Source organism: Myxine glutinosa, chromosome 3, assembly GCF_964187855.1.
Source record: "Myxine glutinosa chromosome 3, kmMyxGlut1.1, whole genome shotgun sequence".
Lineage (NCBI taxonomy): Eukaryota > Metazoa > Chordata > Myxini > Myxiniformes > Myxinidae > Myxine > Myxine glutinosa.
This window is the reverse complement of record NC_136263.1, coordinates 91,548,390-91,567,436: the sequence shown is the minus strand read 5'-3', so window position 1 is coordinate 91,567,436 and position 19,047 is coordinate 91,548,390. Positions and strand designations below refer to the sequence as shown.

The following is a 19,047-nucleotide window of genomic DNA, read 5'->3' as shown; positions in this document are numbered from 1 at the left end:
CTAACGATGTTCTAATCATTTGCACCTGAGCTGGTGCACCTGATTCAAATTTTAGGTAATTGAAGTAGTGATAAATGTAGGGGTGTACTTACTTTTTCCACATGCGAAATTTGCATTTATGTTTATTTAAATTGTACAGTGGACTTCAAAATGTAAATGTTTCATGATTTTTCTTATATTATATCACCTTTATATGTCAATATTGTTGAAATGAAGATCAAGCTGTATGTTGAAATATGTTGAAAAAGTCAAAACTTTACATGGGGTGTACTTACTTTTTCACGTGACTGTATATATGTATGTATGTATGATGTATGATGTATGTATGTATGTATGTAGGCCCCTCGCAAACATACACCAATCATAGTTAAGGATCTGGTCACATGACAGTGGTGATGTGATGTGATTTCGTCTGTGATGTCATTACGAAGGCTGACTTCACACACTGCCATTTTGATTCCTATGCCGTTCAAGTCAAACATATCGTCTAACCTGTCATATATCATAATCGCCATGCTTTCCTGCCTCCCGTGTACACCTTTACGTTTTTCATTCACTGTGAAACACAAACAAACCGGTTCTTAAAATTCCATCCCATAAAAAATCTTCCCCTTTCATCCCAAGTGCGTTCTTCTTAATCACGTATCCCAATGCACCTATTCCATTGCATGCATCCATTACATCACCTCCGTCCCTTCACAGAAAGCTCAACCTCGAGCATCTTCACATGTCAAAACATTTTTGCCGCTTAACTTCTTTTTTCAAGGAGTAGCGATTACTCTGTCTTGCTGCCTCGTCCTCGTCGATTCGAGTCTGGGTTTCACCCTCAACCCATGACGGGTGATCCTGTCCTCTCGAGTCACTTGCCCCGTTCATGTGCACTCTGTTTTCTCATTAAGAGTTACTGAGCTTAACAGCTGATCGATCCACTTGGGCGGACAGCCTGGCCCCTTTCTCTTGCCGCCGTACCAATAGTAGCCAGCGGGAAAATCTATGGGACATGCGCAAACTCTTGACTGGTGCACTTGCATCTCCCCATGGTGTGGTAGTACACTTTCATAACTCTGATGTCTGGGTCTTTTCTTCTGCAAATGATTATCCTGCATGGACCATGCCAGGGTCTCAAGAGTTTCCTCTGTCGTCCAGCTTCTTATTGTGGGCACCGAACCAATACCAAATCACCCAACCTGTAGTCAAGCGTGGTTGTTCCTCGATCTTATTGCTCCTTATGTTGGTTTGAGCCTTCTGGATGCTTTTGGCTGCCAGCTGTCTGGCAGATGACAGGGAGAGCGTGAACTCCTCACGATAGTTCTTGACATCCGTAAGGGCAGTATCTGACACTGGACACGTATGAGGCCTCAAACAAGGGGAACGGTAAACAAGCAAGTACACTGGAACCCCGCTATAACGAACACCAGTATTATGAACTTCCGGATATAACGAACGAACTTCCTGTCCCCCGCATATTTAATGCGATTCTATTGTTTAACGTAAGGCAAATCAATATGGCGACACCGTCCCGTAAACGCAAGATCTTGTCAGTTGAAGACAAGCTCCGTATCATTGATCGTCTCAGACTTGGTGAGAAAGCAGCAAACCTTTCCAGAGAATGCGGCATTCCTAAGAGCAGCATATCAACTTCAAAGGAAAGGAAAAGGAGTTACGGGAATTTGTCCACAAATGCAGTCAACAAGATGGTTTGAAGCGGAAGAAAATGCGGCAGGCGAATGACGGCGATCTCGATCAGGCAGTCTATGGTTCGAACAACAACGAGCTGCCAACATACCGATTTCCAGCCCTATGGTTATGGAGAAAGCTATAGCATTATCAAAAGAAATGCATGGTGAGGACAGAAAATTCACCGGGTCCACTGGATGGCTCTATCGGTGGAAAAATGGTCATGGTATACGCGCACTCAAGATTTCCGGGGAAGACAAGTCATGTGACGATGCAGCGGCTGCCGAGTTCATTCCAGAACTGAGAAACATTATCGAATCTGAAGGTTACAGTCCCGATCAGATTTACAACGCAGATGAAACAGGACTTTTTTCAAAGCAATCAAAGCAATCTTATTGATTGACAACTGTCCCGCCCACCCAGCAGAAACCCAACTTCGTACACGTGATGGCAATAAAATGTACATGAATGAACAATACAAAGAGTTTGTTGTTTTGCATATGAATAGGTGTGATAGTATGGTGATTCGTACGTTATTTAGTATTACGAACACTTCAAAATAACGAACTTTTTTTATGTCTCCCGAGCAGTTCGTTATATCGGGGTTACAGTGTATACCAAACAAGTATATACAAACAAGTGATGAAGTTGATAAAGCAATGATAAAGCCCCACGATGAAGCTGATTCTAAGGGCCTTTCACTCTCTCACCATAGGCAGGTTGGTGGTCTTTCTATCTTCACCCCCTGCTCTGTCTGTGCTCTGTCCCCCAAATATTCCTGTAGGGCATACAAGATCTGTCAGCAACCCTCTTCTGGTGAAACTACCAAAATCAAGACTCTGCTCACCTTCACTCTTTCAATCCTCTTTTTTCACGCCTCTGGAACAAATTCCCACACTCTCTTCAATCCCACTCCTCCCTCCCGCTCTTCAAAACAGCTGTTCACCACCATCTCTTATCTTCCCCCATGCAAAACCTTGATCTTTTCTACCCCTGTTAATACACCCCAAATCCACCTCCATGTTCTGTTTTCTTTCTTGAAAGTCCATGTAGTGTCCCTCTTGTTTATCCCGTGTATGCCGCCCCAGCCCTCTCCCTCCCACAGATCTTCCGGTGTCGCTGTTCTCTACTCTTGTTGTTTCCCTCCCTCTCCCCCTCTTGTCTCCCACTCCCTTTATTATATACTAGCTGAGGTACCCGGCTTCGCCCGGGTTGAATAAGAATAATACAAATATATGATGAAAAGAACATGTATATTTTAGAGCAATATCACAGTACATTTCCTACATGACGTTCTTTCAATTTTCAATTTCTCAAAACCTCTGGGTATACAACATTTCTGGTTTTCTTACTTGGTGCCAAGACATAAAGATTGCTTGGTTTTCCAACCCTCGAGCAGCCCACGTACAGCTGGCCATGGGCAAACACTTGTTCTGTGAAGTTCAGGCCTACAACCTTCATTGATTGCCCCTGCGCCCTGTTGATGGACATAGCAAAACATAGCCTGATGGGGAACTGAATCCTCTTGAAGGAGAATGGAAGGTCAGGTGGAATAAGTGGTATCCTTGGAATGAATACTTTCTCTCCTCTGTATTGTCCTGAGAGGATGGTTGCCTCTAGGACATGCGGCATCATTTGCTGGATTGTCAATCGTGTTCCATTACACAGCTTTTGTGGATCAAGATTCCTTCGAAGCATGATTGGTGCTCCCACCTTGAGAATCAACCTGTGTGTTGGGAGTCCTTGAGGCTGACGACTGTTGAGAAACTCAGTTGGGAGGTTTACTGCCTGATCTTCATGTCACTTTGTCAAGAGAATCATAATTTCTTTCATGACCGGGCAGCGAACGTCATTATGTGCGACATTACGTCACTCCTACGGACGTGAAAACATTTGTTTTCCTTAAAAATATATTTAAAATAAATAAAATAGTACATAAATTAACAATAAAAGAAGCTAAAAAAACAATTTAAAATACAATAAAAAGCACAATAAAAATATATAAATATGTACGTACAGTATACTGTACGTACGCGCAACCGCTGATTCTCATTCAAAACAGAGGTGACGTACAGTATTCCTTTACTGTGTCTGTGTTAGCCATGGGTCCGAAGAAGGATAATGCTAGTTTCCAAGCGTAATGTGGTTACGATGGACGATAAGGTAAATCTGATTAAAAGGTATGGAAAAGGTGGAAATGTGACGGTGATAGCGCATAGACCTTATCGCGAATCGGAACCGCAATGCGTCATGGGATCGGAAAGGGGCAATAGCGCCGCCACAAACTACACCATGGAATTGCAGCTGGCGTGGTTTTTTAAACCATTGATATTAAAATTAAAAGTAGCCTATAACCACCGGAATTTAATGCTGATTCCGAATCTGTGTCTAATACTTTTCTCCGATGTGTAGTTCTTGAGTTATAAGCGGACATCCAGACAAACACACACACACACACACATACACACACACACATACACACACACACACACACACACACACACACAGACACTCCTTTATTTATATAGATTATGTGTGTTAGCTCTTACATGAGCCTCGACTTGGTATGCAAAAAATTTTTTTGCATAACATCCAAAAAAAATAGCATGGAATAAAGAGTGGGAGACAAAAGGAGGAGGAGAGAGGGAAACACAACAACAGTAGGGAACAGGGACATCGGGGGAAGCACAACAACAGTAGGGAACAGGGACATCAGGGGAAGCACAACAACAGTAGGGAACAGGGACATCGGAAGATCTGTGGAAGGGAGAGGCCTGGGTTGGTACATGGGATAAACAAAATGGACACCACAAGGACTTTCAGGAAAGAAAATGGAATTTGAAGGGGGTGGGTGTGGGTGGCTTAACGGGAGTAGAAAAGATCAAAGTTTTGGATGGGGGATGGGGGTGGGGGGTGAGAGATATGAAATGGTGGTAGACAGCTGATGTGAAGACCTGGGGGGAGGAGTGGGATTGATGGGAGTGTGGGAAGTTGTTCCAGAGGTGGGAAAAAAGAGGAATGAGAATCTTGATTTTGGCAGTTTCACCAGAAGAGGGTTGCTGGCAAATATTGTGCATCTTGCAGGAATATTTGGGGGACAGAGCACAGACCTAGCAGGGGGTGCAAGGCCGAAGAGGATGTGGTAGAAGATAGAAAGACCACCAACCTGTCTGCATTGAGAGAGAGACAGAGAGACACCCTCAGAATCGGCTTCATCACAGGAGATACCAATTATTCTAAAAGCCTTGGTTTCTACAGCGTGAAGCCGAGCTAGGTGTGAAGCCGGATCACCAGCCCAGAGGGGAGAGCAGTATTCCATCAAGCTGTGGATGAAAACTTTGTAAGTGGTGAGTAGCTCAATAGAGCCAATTAAGGACTTTGCACGACGGAGGATGCCCAGTCGGCGACTAGCTTTGGAGGCCAACTTGGAAATATTGTTTTCCCAGGAAAGGTCATGGCTGATGGTGAGACCCAAAGGCTTGAGTGACAAAACCTCTTCATGAGGATTGTTGAGAAAGTAGATGGGGGGTTTTCCAAATGGTCTTTTCACAGAGAAATAGTGAGTGTGTGAGACTTGTCAGGATTGAAAGACTTGTTCCAAGTGTTTGACCAGTTTGTGATTTTATCCAGCTTGTGCAGAGAGTGAAGAGGCTGCTGCCTGCCGATCTAAGGGATAAGAGATGGAACAGCATCGGGTGGAGTCCTCAGGAAAAAGATAGAGGATTTTCCAGGGTGTTGGAGAGATCATTAATAAAGATTAGAAAAAGCACAGGGCCCAGAACACTGCCTTGAGGAACTCAAGCCTGGACAGGAAGAGGAGATTAGAGAATTCCATTTAGAGCCAGCCACACGTTGACTTCGACAAGAGAGGAAGAAGTCTGCGAGCCATGTATGACGATTCCCCTGGATACAATAAGAGGAGAGTTTGGTGAGCAGAGCGGGGTGCCAGACCATATCGAAAGCACGAGATATGTCAATGGAGACAGCTCTGATTTCCTGTCCAGTGTTGAGAACCTCCATCCATTATTGAGACAGCAGAAGCAACATGTCCAGAGTAGAGTGGCCTGGTCTGAATGCAAATTGTTTGGCTGAGAGATCAGGCCACTGATGCATAAGCCAGTTCTGTTATACTGTAGTTCCTCTCTGAATGGTCAATGGCCCAGCTAGAAAAAGCCACAGGATGCAGTTTCCCATCATCTTCTACTTGAGATAGGACAGCTCCTAATCCCTGAACTGAAGCATTGGTTTCCAGTGTGAAGTCTCGGTCAAATTTTCAATATGCAAGAACTGGAGCAGTCATGAGTTTCGTCTTTAGTTCATCAAATGCTGACTTACAGTGAGCAGTTCACACAAAGCTACCTTCTTTGCGGGTGAGCTCATGAAAAGGCTGAGCAACCTTAGCAAACTTGTAAATAATTTTTTTTGTAGTATGAGGCCAAGCCAAGGAAACAGCATATGACTTGTATGTTCTGAAGTGCTGGGAACTCGCATGCAGCTGTGATCAGCTGCGGATTAGGCTTGAGGCCATCAGGAGTGATTAGATACCCAAAATTCTCTAATTCCCTACAAACAAAACAGTACTTCAATGGCTTCAATTTAAGGCTTACTTCTGTCGGTCGTACAATAACCTTCTGCAGTTGCTCCGTGTCCTTCAAGAGTTCGTGGGAAGACCAAGATGTCATCCGTGTAAACAGAGACAAAGTCTGGACAAGAAACAGGATTCTGGCATGCCACTACTTGTTGCATCAGGTGCTGAAACACTACCGTTGCTTTGGTCAACCCAAAGGGCATCACCCTAAATGCGAACAGACCTTGCAGGGTAACAAAGGGTGTTTTCACCTGAGACTGTGGATACATTCCTATCTGCCAGAATCCTGATGCCAAGTCAATGGTACAAAAGTACTTTGACTTCCCAAGTTGATCCAGTAAGTCTTCAATGCGGGGAAGAGGGAACGTGTCAGCTTTTGTATCTGTGTTTAGGGCCCGGTAATTGACACAAACGATAAGAGCCATCCTTTTCTGAATAAGGACAACTGGACTTGCGCAAGCTGACTTTGAAGGCTGTCGGACTCTTTGTGTCGTGTCTTTGCATCTCCTCCAGGTGTATTGCGACTTCCTGCCTCACATCGAAAGGCATTCTCCTGGGTGGTTGCCTTCATGCAGGAAGGTCCCCTGTATCGATCTCCCATGCTAACCACCTTGGACTCCCATTTTTCTTCTGGATCATGTGCAAAAGCATCATCATTCTGGTAGATAAAGTTATGGAGCCTTTTCGTTTGCTCTGCGTTCAGCAGCTCTAGTCTCCCCACGAACTCAAGTAATCTTTGTTGGTGAGTGGCTTGGTCAGGATTTATATTTACTCTCAGGACATCACAATTTCCCTGAAGGGTTAATTCAGCAAGATAATTTCCGACGTCTGCCTCTTGGGAGCTGATTGATCATAGAATGCTTCACCAACTGTCGCACCAGGGGGTGTTTTCTGTGTAAATCCCAGACTGTTTGACAGCATCTACTCTGCCCGGCCATCCGTCATTTGCATAAGACCATTTGGAGTTCGCACCCCGATCCCGTACTCCATCTTTTGGTCTTGCTCCATTAGTAGGACCTTCCCAGTATGCTGTCTGCCCACCTTTATTTGGACCATTGTGCTCTTCTCTGGTATAAGACACAATGATGGAACAAGGTTTACCAAAATCTTTGGTACAGTTGCATGGTGCCCTTCGTTACTTGCTCCCTCAACCTCACCAGATGGCTCTGGTGCAGATTTCGGCTGCTTGTGCCCTCCCCTCCATACCTCTACAGAAGAGTGATAGGAAAGAATCCCCAATTGTCAACACACTTAAGACGATATCAGCTGCTCACGTGAGTCAGTCATGCTGTACATTGGGGTGCTCATCATTTTGCTGCCAAAGGTAATGACAAGTTCCATACATCCATCCAATGTGATCATATTCATGAGGTGATCATATTTATGGATGCTGATCGTATTCATGAGGTATTTTATCTAGCTTTTTTCAAATCTCTTTTCTTGAGTCTTGCCACCGAGGCTATCTTGCGGAAGAGGGTAAAACCTATAATGGTAAAACCTATAGAGGGTAAAACCTCTAAACTATAGAGGGTAAAACCTCTATAGAGGGTAAACCCTATAATTTTACCTATAATGGTAAAACCTATAGAGGGTAAAACCTAAAACCTATCATCCTTCCTGTATTCCCTGTATCTCCTATAATGGCCTAATATAATGGATATTCCATCCTTCTCTATATCAGCACCACTATCAACAATCCCAAATGCAGGGACCCCTTGAATCTCTGCCCTTGCACACTTGGGTAGACTCCCTTGATATTTCACATGGACCAGGCTTACTTGTTCCTTGCTTGTTCTCAGAGAAAGGAGTACAGGACATCACGCAGACCTGGCATGTCGGGCTCTCTCGGCACGTTGTGCCTCGAGTCACTGATCACTTGCTTGGTTCCCCGTGCCTAAGGTTTGAAGTGGGTACTTCCACTTTCAATCCGCTTGGATTGGCAATCACGAGCCAGATGACCAAGATCGTTGCATACATAGCATCGCCTGGGGTCAGATGTTCATCCTTCCTTGCAAGGGGAATGTAATGGCTTGCTACAGACAGACACTTGGTTTATTGTCATTTAGTTTGTTAATGTGCATAGAGGTGGACTTTTGAATATTGCTGCTGCTTGTGCAACTCCGCTAGGCACTTCTTGTTTATGCGCAGCTAGACATTTGTCTGCGCCCCCGAAACAGCCAGTGCTCTCATTATCTCGTGTCCCAACCCATCTTGAAGTTGGCCATGCAGGAGAGTATCCCTGGTTTTGGCTTGATATTCCATCTCTGCCGTATGATATATTGAATATTACATCTCTGCTGTGCTCCAGTTGTTTTATAAAATATTGTTACGTTAATGGGGGGTAGGCAATGGAATACCTTAGTCCAGATAGAAGTGTACAGATTACCATGCTCCGAATGTCATGTAAGCCACCTTGATGTAAAGAAGTCAGCTCCGTGTGTTTGGCGTAAGTGTATATTTGTCTCCATGCGAGGGGTGGAGCTATGCTAATTAGGTAGGGTATAAGGAATAATTCCCTGTATCTAAATTGCCTCTGGTTTTCCCTTTGTTCCTGATGACATATGCAACACCAGCCATGCATTCCGCACCTATACTAAATACACTAAATAAAGTGACCGGATGCGGACATTCGAACACTACCACTGATGCCACCGGCCGAGTCATCACAAGGGCCGACGAGAGGCCGTGAGGCCACGCCCCGAAGAATGATTGGTCGGGGTGATGGAGCGATGCGATGGGACTCTGATTGGAACGTGCGTGGACCTCATCATATGACGTTCGAGGACCAGGGACAAAAAGGCTGAGGACCGCCATTTTCCCTCTCTTGGGTTGGACATTCGTGGCGAGCAGTTGCATTTACGCTCTCCTGACAAAGGGTTTCATCGCAGGCAGTAGCGTTGTGCACTCTCTTGGCTCTGGGTTTTCATAGAGTGCAGTCGCACGTCTCTTGGTCCTGGCTTACATCGCGTGCAGTCGCACTTCTCTCTCTATCCTGGGCGGCCGTATTCCTGGCTCGTGTGCAATCATGAAGAGGAAGAGTCCATCTCGTTTTTCTCCTCTCTCTCCTGGTCCGGGCTTCGTCGTGAGCAGACGTATTTCCCTCTCTCTATTCCGGGCTGTGAATAAAAGCGGACGCATCCTTCTCTCTGATCCCGGTGGTGCTGGCTTCATGATGGCTGTGTGCCATGGCATAGGCGTCTGAGAGACCTCGGTGCTTTGTGGAGCGGATGGCTAGGAAGGAGCGAGGGCCTGTTCACTTCATGTTCAGCGGCTGGTGGGTGAACGGACTTGGCGCCAACGCGTGTTTTCCCGCGCAGGGACGCGGGACCTGTGACTACCCCGGACGGTCACGGATGCCACGCGGAGTAGCAGGCAAACGCACCACACACATTTTATTACTTTCGTTATTTTCCTCTTGTGTTGTAATTGGCTGAGTGGAGGATCCTCAATATAGGAATTTTCATACCGCACATTTCTTTGTTCCATGGCATTTATTTTTATTAAACCCTTTATTTGATGAATTTCAATTCCTTGTCTTGTCCGTTTATTTGTTGTGGGAATCGGATAACCCTGTGCCGCGTCTGTCCGTCCAGGTAAGCTCGCTGCCCTCCACTACACCCTCGCGCGTGTAAAATAACACCACCATAGTTTGAGTGAACGCCTCGGATTAAAGCTTAGTTAAAGCTCGGTTGGCCATCCGTCACCTAACGTGTTAATCCCGGCAGTGAATGCGACAATATGCTACACGCTCACCTTCTGCTTGTGAGGTATGCCAGAAATCTTGTGTGGCCAAAGTCTTACTACCTGAATCAATCTTCATTCAGAGAGAAGCTGCAGCAAAAGAGTACATTTTCTTGCTCTCCCTGTCAATCAGGCTCAATTTTTGTAGCTCCCCCCTTCTCATGTGGCCTGCAAACTGCAAGAAGAGCTCTTCTCCAGTCCACTCGTTCCATGTGGCGGCTCTTTCCAGAGAGCGAAGCCAGTAATCCATACACATTTCCAGGTTCTCTCCTGTAAATGGGTCTACAGTCGGGGCCTTTCCATGGCGAACCTTCCACTCTTTTGGCTGTGTGGTGATGCCATAATGCCTAAGAATCGCACGATACTCTTCATGCTGATTTTGAGAGTCAAGGAGTGTGGCTGTGTTTAACTGACGCCGACGTTCTATCTTAGCATCTTTATCTGCCATTCTGCCATCATACTCAAGCAGGCATTCACAGTTAGTGCACCACCTATCCTTGGAAACAGTCATTTTCATCCATTAACATCTGCTTCAATAGACTCACCTCTACCATGAGGGACTGATTTCCTTTGGACTCTTCCATTGTTGCCATCAATATCGCAACCTCCAACTCTTGGTCTGGCTCCTCTTGCTCTGAGCTCCGCTTAGTAGCTTGCTCACCACATGGCTTGCTGGGCTTCCTCCCCTCAGCGGGGACTATAAGAAATTCACCATCCTCATTAATCCGGGACTCGTGTGGTCCATAATGACTTGCACATTCCAGGTCTCTTTGCTTCGAACTGTCTCTTTGCTTCAAACCATCTATCATCTGAAAAATTTCACTGTTGGACACAGTTCTGGATAACTCTAGAACCATTGCTAATTGCTCCAACTACCGTCCATTCAATCGTTTAGAGCTGAATGGCAATCTGCCCCCTGGCCCAAGATCGCTGCCTTTGCGCCCTTCAGTTCACCCGGCTTTGCTGTCTCTTTCCATCTCCCTCTTCTCCAGCAGCCCACTCCCAGTATCTATAAGGTATTTACTCAGGCCCTCTAGCTCCGCACTCCACATGTGAAGGGCCGTGCCATATCCCACCTAGGCCTATTCCCCGCAGAAGCGACACTCTACCATCCATATTCATTACAATCGTTACAGGTTGTCCCTCTGTCCCCAAAGAATGACTTGGCGTGCCGATGGCGAGATCAATCTTTTCCGGATATTGGTGGGACCTCCACTGTAAAGTTTATTGTAGAACTGTGGGGATCGTACAAGCAAAATACGAAACGAGTCCCCAAACTCACCGGTTCCTCCATTCCTCCTCTTCCTCTCGCTCTTCCCCTTCCGTCTCGGAATTGGGTTGTTCTTCTTCATTGCCCAATGCATCTATTCCATTCCATGACATCACATATCCATTACAAATGTATATTTAATATGTAGATTGTCCCTAAGCTGAAACAGCATGATGTTGGAACAGCAATTTTATTTGTTTGTTTTTATTCTTCTTAAAGTAGGTTGTAAAAATGTTATCCCATCATTTGTAGTGATTTCATTTTTTAAGCTAAAAAAGCCTGTTTTGTGCTCAATTTAGCTCGATCCCCAGAGTCGTGTGCAAAAATGAAGCTGTGGATTCTGCTGTGGTGTCTACAAATGAACCTGGAGGCAGTGGCATCACTTTGCCTAGTCTCCAGGACAATTCTGCAATAAGGGATCCGGAGGCGAGTTCAAGCAGGGCAGTACCCAGATCCAGTTCAACTGTGCCAAAGTGGTTAAAGCTACCAGGTAGTGTGTGTGTGTGTGTGTGTGTGTGTGTGTGTGTGTGTGTGTGTGTGTGTGTGTGTGTGTGTGTGTGTGTGTGTGTGTGTGTGTGTGTGTGTGTGTGTGTGTGTGTGTGTGTGTGTGTGTGTGTGTGTGTGTGTGTGTGTGTGTGTGTGTGTGTGTGTGTGTGTGTGTGTCATTTACATCATGTGAATTATTTACATAATTTACAGAAATCCTTTAAATTATTTATATTTAAGTTTAGGAACAACCAATACTGTATAATTAATTAAATGCATTTTTAAATTAGAATTGAAAAAGAGAAATAAGAATTGAAAATCATAAGAGATAGAATTGTGAGAAACAAAAATAAAAAATGTGTGTGTGTGTGTGAGTGTGAATTGTGAGGAATAGAAATTAAAAAACGAGATGTGTGTTTTAAATATTGTATTGAGAAAAAAAAAATTGTAATCTTACTTTCTTGAGTAAATGACATGCTGAATGGAGAAGGTGGATCAGATTCAGCAACGGTTGCTAGAGTGGGATCTGCATGGAAGAAGTTTCGGGAACTGAGTGGCGTGCTGATGAGGAGGGGTGTCGTTGAAGCTGAAGGGAAAGGTGTATGCTGCATGTGTGAGAAGTGTTATGATTTATGGGAGCGAGACATGGGTAATGAACGTTGAGCAGCAACGAAGGCTGGAAAGGGTGGAAATGCGAATGGTTCGGTGGATGTGCGGAGTATCGTTGAGCAAGAGGAAGACAAATGATGAATTGCTAAAGATGATGGGAATAGAGCCTGTGATGGATGCTGTGAAGAGAAACAGGTTGAGATGGTTTGGTCATGTGTTGAGGAAGGATGAAAATGACTGGTTGAGAAGAGTGATGGAAATGAATGTAGAAGGAAGTAGAGGATGGGGAAGACCAAGAATGACTTGGCTAAAGGTGGTGGAAGAAGAAATGCAGGCAAGGGGGTTAACAAGGGGAGATGTAGAAAATAGGGCAAAATGGAGAAGATTGTCATGGGCTAACCAATGGCTAACCCCCACTCCAGCAGGGAAAATGGCCTTAAAATGCCTGTTGTTGTTGTTTCGTTGAGTAAATGCTTGGTATGAGCCTTGGTCCCCGCTGAGGAGCCTTGTGTTGGCTTGTGGTTCGGGTGCTGATCTGGTTAGGTTGTGAAGCTTCTAGTTAGGGTGTTTGGGGTTAGGGTGGTTAGGGTTAGGGTGGTTAGGATAGGAGCCTTGTGTTGGCTTGTGGTTGGGGTGCCGGCTTGGGATCCTGGGTTCGAATCCTGGTCGATCGCTGAATTAATGCCAGGAGGGTTGACTAAGCCTGTCATCCTTCAGAGGTCTGCAAATTGAGTACCAGTTCACTGGTAATTCCCTGTGTGTCACAAGAGGTGACTAACAGGGTTGGTGGCAGGAAGGGCATGTCGCATGATCCCTTCGGTTAACACCCGGGCTCACGGATGACTTCCTGGCTTCCTGCCTGTTTCCCAAAGTCGTTGTGTTAAGGGAGGGGAATTATTTAATGAGTGCACTAAGGACCTATCTAAGTGTTTAAAGGAGTGCGTTGCCATAATGGACACCGGTTTGGCGACAGAGGGGACGACAAACAAAGGAATCTTATCCATAATGCCTGTACTACTTAGCACGACCCGCTCCCTCATGGCGGGGACACCAATACAGCTTATACCGACATCCCGGGCTAAACTTAGAACTTATTACAAGGTAGATTCCCTATCGCGACAGATGAAGCATGATACCTATTCAGGTCTATCTGACTCTATATATAGTCCTGCGGCATAGCAGACCAATTGTTCAAATTGTTCTAAAAGCACCAAAATTGGCACACATGTAGATTAATATATTCTAAACATTTTTGGATATGGAGGCATTCAAGATTAGCCCTGTGGAAGATATGGCGGCCATTGTTCAAAATGGCCGCCATTTACCATTAGCGTCATTACATAGACTTCATTATGTGTCGTTAGTATGGTGCTAGATGGGCCAAAATTCCTTTTTTTTACATTGTTTAACAGATATTTAGATATTTCTGTCCACGATGCATTCCTTTGAGAATGCTTCAAACTGGTCTTGGCCAATCTGCTTGGCATTACGGACTGTTTCTATGACTGCAGGGTCTGCGATCTCCTTTGTGTCGAGCACCAGCAAGTCCTGACTGTCCTCCTCGAAAGGGTTGCCCAGCTCTTCAATGACGGCCACGAGTGAGCGCACATCTCTGGCAAAAGTGTTCTGCACACTTGGTGTCTCCTCGTGGTGACGTGTCTCCTCTTGGTCGTGTGGATGCAGATTGAAGTCGTCAAATTCCACAATCACTCTAGCAACCTCTGGTCCGGCAACCATCCAGCGCCTCAGTGCAGTTGGATTGTCTGTGAGGCCGATGGCTCCTCCATCACCCTTGACATACGCGTTGTTCTGCTCATGTCCTTGGTCAATAGGGATTGCTGAAAAGATCCTCTTGGTCTTCTGGACTGTGAAGTGTCCGTTGCTAAACTCTGTGAAGACGTCTGGATGTTTGTTTGCCAGTTCTGCCATGTCCCGCAGATGCACTGGTATCCAGCGGGCATAGTTCGTGTGGTCTAGTGCGAAGAACCACGGAACCAGTTCTGTCAGAGATGCTAAAATTGATCATATATCATATCATAAAAATTAAAATCATAAAAAAAAAAATAAAAAAAAAAGCTAAAATCTAATCAGAGACACGTACATGCTAAAATTGGCTTCTCTCAGAGATCGCACATAGATCAGAGTGGACAGCTCCAGTGCCAAGACTGTTGACCAGTACTGAAACTGCGGGTAACTCTGTTCTCTCTGACTGCACCAGTCTTCGAAGCTTCCAGGGTGCTCATCATCTTCTGTATTGGTGGTGCTGTACTGGTCATAGGCACGCCGTTGGAGAATGTACAACGCAGCCGCTGTGACTTGGTGTGCTCTTCTGGTGCGTGTGACGTGAGCTGCTCGAAGAAATGAGTCTGCTGTTCCTGCAGTTGTGATCTCTGCTTGTACCAGTGCTTGTGTCCACCCACTTCCCTGCAACCAGTCACCCAGGGTCTTCAGTGCCGTCATCTCAATATGCAACCCCCCGAACATCACCACCAGTTGGTCTTCTCCATATGTGTCTGGCCACTTCCACTGGATCTGTTTTGCTAGAGTGAATAGTGGCTGGTCGCAAGTCAGAACTGGAGTTTGGCCTGGGTTGAGATGTTGAACTGCACTCCTGACTACATCAATAGAGTGTCTGATCATTGCCACAGTGTGAGCACTCTCCTGGAACAAGGGAAGCAGGGACGTTGGTGTGATGACTGGTTGCTTTGGATCTTGGTGCCTTGCATGGTATGCAGCCCATGATGTGTTTTCACAGGCCTCAACAGCATCTTTGAGAACACTTCTCGTGTTCTCCAGCCACATATACTCATCTTCTATGTGCTGCTCAAAGTTGTGGCGTCTAAGAGAGGTCACAGAAGTAGCTGGGATCGTTTGCCCTTTGACAGAGGAAGCAACAGGACGTACATCCGTGTAATATTCTGGTAGAGGCTCAACCGTCTTTGATCCAGTATCACGCCCAGTGAGAGCAATGCTACGATCCACTCCCTCATCTGCACACGTTGGGTGTTGCAAAAGCGAGATTCCTGTTCCATGGAATGAATTCTTGGCTGTGGTGGCACTTGGGTTGTGGTCAATGTTGTCCACAGCCGCAGTTGTGAACACATTGCCACGCAGGGTAGGCGGGCAGACCACTTGCTCTATGCGGTACAGCTGACACACGCTGTTTCCCATCTGGGCAGAAAGACGCAGGACTCTGTCATATGAGATGCTTAGGCCCAGAGAGAAGAGCTTGTCCACAAGTCCTCTCTTGCGTGTTTCAGCATGCAGCATCAGCCCAACATAGGTTGGAAGAGGAGTTTCTTGAGACGTACTGTGTCTGACAGCTGGAGGCTCCTGTGTCTTGGTTGCTCCCTGCTTCCGACTTTGCTTGACACTGTTGAACTTGAGAAGCTGCGCAATGGAAAGAGCTGCTTGTGTCGAAGAGGAATGGCTTTGGTTCTTGATGCTGGGGCCATCCAGCACCATATTTACCATTGCAACTAGTACGTTTGGCACAGAGTCCTCCTGACAACCGCCCGGGAATGATCCACGGAATCGGTCAGTGTCTTCAAACATATATCGACGAACTATCTGTGCAGCACGCGCAAGGTGAACTGCCTCAGTGTCACAGTCTTGCTCGCAGGCTTTGCCTAGCGCTTCACCAATGTCGTCATCAAACGCTAGTAGAACATCTCGGCCTTTGCTCTGGGATCTCAGGCCTGGTAACTGGGCTAACAGGCGCTCTTTCAGCCTTGTGCTATTAACTTTCTTGCACAAAGCAACCCCGAGCTGTTCCATTCTTGTCGTGTATAGCTTTGCAAGATCTGCGAGTCTGAAGACTGGGGCGGTGCCCTCTTCTAGGTGGGTTTCCTCGATATACAGGACCAGTTCAGCCAGTACGATTCTTGACATCACACCTTCATGGTCAGTTTTCTGCTCGGCTTCTACAGTGGTCTTTGCACGATAGTAAAGAGCCAACAAACACTTGGAATGGTACTTGGCCTCCAGAGCCACCATATCACCCATGCTGAGCCTGGCCATGAGTTCATTGTCCCCAGCTTGCGCTGCACACTTCCGTACGCGTGTGTCCACCTGGAAGGTTGCTACTTCATGTAGGGTCTCTGTGCCAGACTTTCCACAGAAAAAGCAGGAGGTGCCGCTGGTAGTGGCTTCTGAAGAGTGTGTTCTGGCGTGCTTGGCTGGGACATTGTCAGTACTACCAAATGCTGAGCTGCTTGCGATGAGTCTCTTCTCTGCTCTTCGTAGCATTGTGTTATTGTATTGGAGCATACATGTTTTATGCCACTTGGCCTGGTGGGCAACCATTGTCGCCTCAACACCTTGTCCTTCATCTAGTCTCTGTAACTGAACAGTTCTTGGCAGTTTCCCTAGTTCATCAAACTTGACCAAGTTTGCAGCCATTGTCGTGTATCCACTCCCAGGGTCTCGGCGTTTAGACAGTACTGGGCAGACAAGTGACTCTGTTGTCTCCTCTTGACATACAAGACACAGCTTCCAGTTTGTCTCAGGAGGTGTTGTGGGAGTACGTTGCTCAAAAGTATCGACCAGTTGGAACTTCTTTGCCATGGCTGCAGTCTGGAACAACGCGTCTCTGATGTCAGGTGGTGCTGCTGCTGCTGCTGTAATCCACCACCAGTTGAATGGTTATCAAAGCCTCACCTGCAAAGACACAAAACACCACCATGTTACCACAAGCTACTACTACAAGTACCATGACTATCAACACTATACTATTACTGCAGCCGCCGTCACTGCCACCACCGCTGCCGCTGCAAAGTAAAATTCATTTTTCTTGTAAAATGGTAGCCATTTTATTTGGTAAGCACACAAGTATGTGTAATTGTACAATACTTATCACCTCTAGCACACTTATCACCTCTAGCATCCACAAAAAGACAAATTATGGTACATATTCAATGACGCTAATGGTAAATAGCGGCCATTTTGAAAAATGGCCGCCAAATGTGCTACGGGGAGAATCTTGAATGCCTCCATATCCAAAATTGTTCAGAATGTATTAATCTACATGTGTGCCAATTTTGGTGCTTTTAGAACAATTTGAACAATTGGTTTCGTATTTTTTACTATGCCGCATAGATAATATCACTCTACCCCCCTGACGTAACAGGCATCTGTCCGTAAAAAAAACTGCTTCAAAAAGGGGACCACGGTGCCAAAAAAAAGGCCAACCCCCGCTCCGTGGGGGAAAATGGCTTCTAAAGGTGGTTCCAAATGCTTGGTATGGATAAAATTTCAACTATTTATACCATTACAAAATTCAGCAGCCCCTTTGACTTCCTTTTATTTGAGTTTTCTTCCCACTCCCAGCCTTGCATGTAGAAGTTCCTTAACTAAAATTGTACAAGCCTCATTTCCTTTAGGAGTGAGTGTGTTCGATTTGTTAAGATTGAAAAACAGAGCAGTGCTGAACTAGTAATGCTTGAACTGTGGCAGGCTTATTTTGTAACCACTGCTCTTGGCCGACATCAATATTTCGGCATGAGCTACCATTTACCATGGCTGTAGTTTGTAAAGATTTTAATAGTAAATGTGAGCAGTGAGTTTCCAGCACTTTATTTCGTTTAAATCCTTTGCTTATGCATATTTTTTCCTCAAGTTATTCCTTACAATTAAAATAGTTCCTCGATTATGTATTCCTCAGTTATCCAAATTTTTGAGTGATATGCTTTGGTGATGGATGCTAGCGACCATACTTTGCCGAGCTAATTTTGTACCTTGTATTTGCATCTTTAGGAAAGCGATAAAACTCGCAGGGATATTTTGAAGATGCAGAGCTGAGGCTGAGACACGATGATTCACCATGTTTACTGAAAGTCCTGGCACAACAATCCTTTGTCTTAATCTGTTGCTGCTCTTGTTTGTAAAAGAAAACATCCATCATCTTTGCTTCATTTTTTTTGGCATCCATCTCTATTTGCTTATTGATTAATCCAGTGAGAGTTGTCCGTTCCGAATGCGTTCTGAAATGCATTTCTTCCAAATGTGGTCAATGCATTGTTCACCTGCACCAGATTTGTGCAATGCTAACTTTCTTGTGCGATTTCTAAAGGAATGTTCTGTTTTACCACCAATGGTTTTGAATAAGCTATACATGAGCAAAATAAACCTTTGGAATAAAAGTTACATGAAAGATAAAGACTACTTTTATTTAAATAGTAATGTTTCGGGCACTGGATTGGGAAAATGTGTTTTCATATATTCTTACATTTTAACTCGGTTGTGATATTTATTACAGCACCCTTTATCATTTGAAGTTCTATCCTAGTTCTATCCTAGTTTGAGCCTGCTTTAAAATTGATTTCGAGTGTAACATTGCCGCATCCTAGTAAAAATCAAAAAGATAAATTGGTGCTTTTTTATTACGAGCAGAGTACCGTGAAATGGGGTGAATAGGGACAGCAAGGTGAATAGGGACACAAACTGAAAAAAAGTTCGGAAACTTTTTTTCGCTGAAAATTGATAAACATACTGATTTGTTGATATTTGGGTTGAAAGTGTTCTCTTGTTTTTTTTAAAAGCAACTTATAGTCCCTATTAACCCCATATATGGGTTAAATAGGAATAAATAGGATTTTTATGGCTGTCCCTATTCACCCCGTTTTACGGGTGAATAGGGACAGTCACTTATTCAAAAAAAGAATAATCAAGAAACAAT

General features: G+C 45.1%; 1 protein-coding gene across 3 annotated transcripts in view; it reads left to right on the top strand.

Annotated features, from left to right (window-relative positions):
• ASPSCR1 (ASPSCR1 tether for SLC2A4, UBX domain containing) overlaps positions 1-18,528 on the top strand; it is a 133,693-nt gene extending 115,165 nt beyond the window's left edge. Inside the window, exons 15-16 of one of the 3 annotated variants that reach the window (XM_078774255.1) lie at positions 11,576-11,766; positions 18,126-18,528. In XM_078774255.1, coding sequence (XP_078630381.1) covers positions 11,576-11,766; positions 18,126-18,136 — 202 coding nt within the window. In that variant the 3' untranslated portion in view covers positions 18,137-18,528. The remainder of the gene's footprint in view (positions 1-11,575; positions 11,767-18,125) is intronic. The other 2 variants (XM_078774256.1, XM_078774258.1) reach the window with 2 other exon arrangements.
• The last annotated feature ends 519 nt before the right edge of the window (positions 18,529-19,047 follow it).